Raw genomic sequence first — 1,120 nt, forward strand, 5'->3', positions numbered from 1 at the left:
CACATGCGCAATGGGTCTAATCAGCAAGTTACGGCTGGACCCAGCGTCCAAAGCACTCTCAAGGTTCAATTCAGAACTTCCTCATCTTCAGGTTCTAACTCTCCAGCTTTTGCTGCAATCCAGTTTTCAACCTTTGGAAACCAAACCCTACATTTACTGTTTTTGCCACTTAACTCGCCCTTACTCTTATCATGCAACTCCATGTGCCTATCAAGTTCTTCCTTTTGTTTAAGGCGAACGCCGCAGGAGGTGCAGAGATGTGGAAGATCATCAAAGAGACTACTAATGACAGAGGGGTGAAGTTCACGGATTTTGTCTGCCCTAAACTTCAATCCTATGAGGTCCTCAGGTTCAGATTTTGATGTCTCAGATGCAGTTAACCCTTTTACCTTAGGGGCAGTGGATGGCCCCTTCTTCACCAGAACAGATGGTTGAGCATCTGATGGAACCACAGATACAGACATAGAGCTATTGGTGGAATGATCAGGACTATATTCCTGCGTTATGGAAGGAGCCGATGGCTGCTCTGTCTTTGAAGCAGATATCAAGCCCTTTGAAACTAAGGAGCTCAAGAGGCATGAAAGAGGATCTGAGGCCTTACTATTCTCTTTTGACGTTTGTACTGATGTGATGCCAGTAAGAGACGCTGCACATGAGACAAGTGGTGCGGAGGATTGTTCAACTTTTAAACGAGCTAATAAATTGTCACCAGCCAATGAAATTGGCAATGCTGATGGCAAATTCTTAGGCTTAGAGGCCGCTGATAGGGTTAGTGCCCCTGGGTTAACCTCATCCTGAGAAATTTCCTCCTTGATCGCACCATGTGTTGAATTATTAGAAAGGATTCCACTCTTCATGACAGCTTCCAGCAAATCACTCATGTTGGGTTGTCCTGTAGCTTCTGAGGCAATAGTTAGGCCTGGAGCATTTTCAGCTGCCAACTTAGAGTCAAAGATTTCCACTTGAGATGCATCAGGTAGTTCACGCATATTTGTGTTTTTAAACTGACTACTTGAAGATGGGATCCGTACAGAGTCATCCCTGGGAACATTTTTTGCTGGAAACCGGGAAGCCCTAGGATCACGTTGAGGGAGGGAGTGAGCTCTTCTAACATCTTGCT

The 1,120-nt window shown here is 45.3% G+C and overlaps 1 protein-coding gene across 1 annotated transcript in view; it reads right to left on the minus strand.

The window, feature by feature from the left end:
• Window positions 1-65: 65 nt before the first annotated feature.
• Window positions 66-1,120, minus strand: part of LOC110229301 (polyadenylation and cleavage factor homolog 4-like) — a 2,539-nt gene continuing 1,484 nt past the window's right edge. Inside the window, exon 2 of the mRNA XM_021029080.1 lies at window positions 66-1,118. Coding sequence (XP_020884739.1) covers window positions 66-1,118 — 1,053 coding nt within the window. The remainder of the gene's footprint in view (window positions 1,119-1,120) is intronic.

The sequence above is a fragment of the Arabidopsis lyrata genome, assembly GCF_000004255.2.
Source record: "Arabidopsis lyrata subsp. lyrata unplaced genomic scaffold ARALYscaffold_4, whole genome shotgun sequence".
Taxonomy (NCBI): Eukaryota; Viridiplantae; Streptophyta; class Magnoliopsida; order Brassicales; family Brassicaceae; genus Arabidopsis; species Arabidopsis lyrata.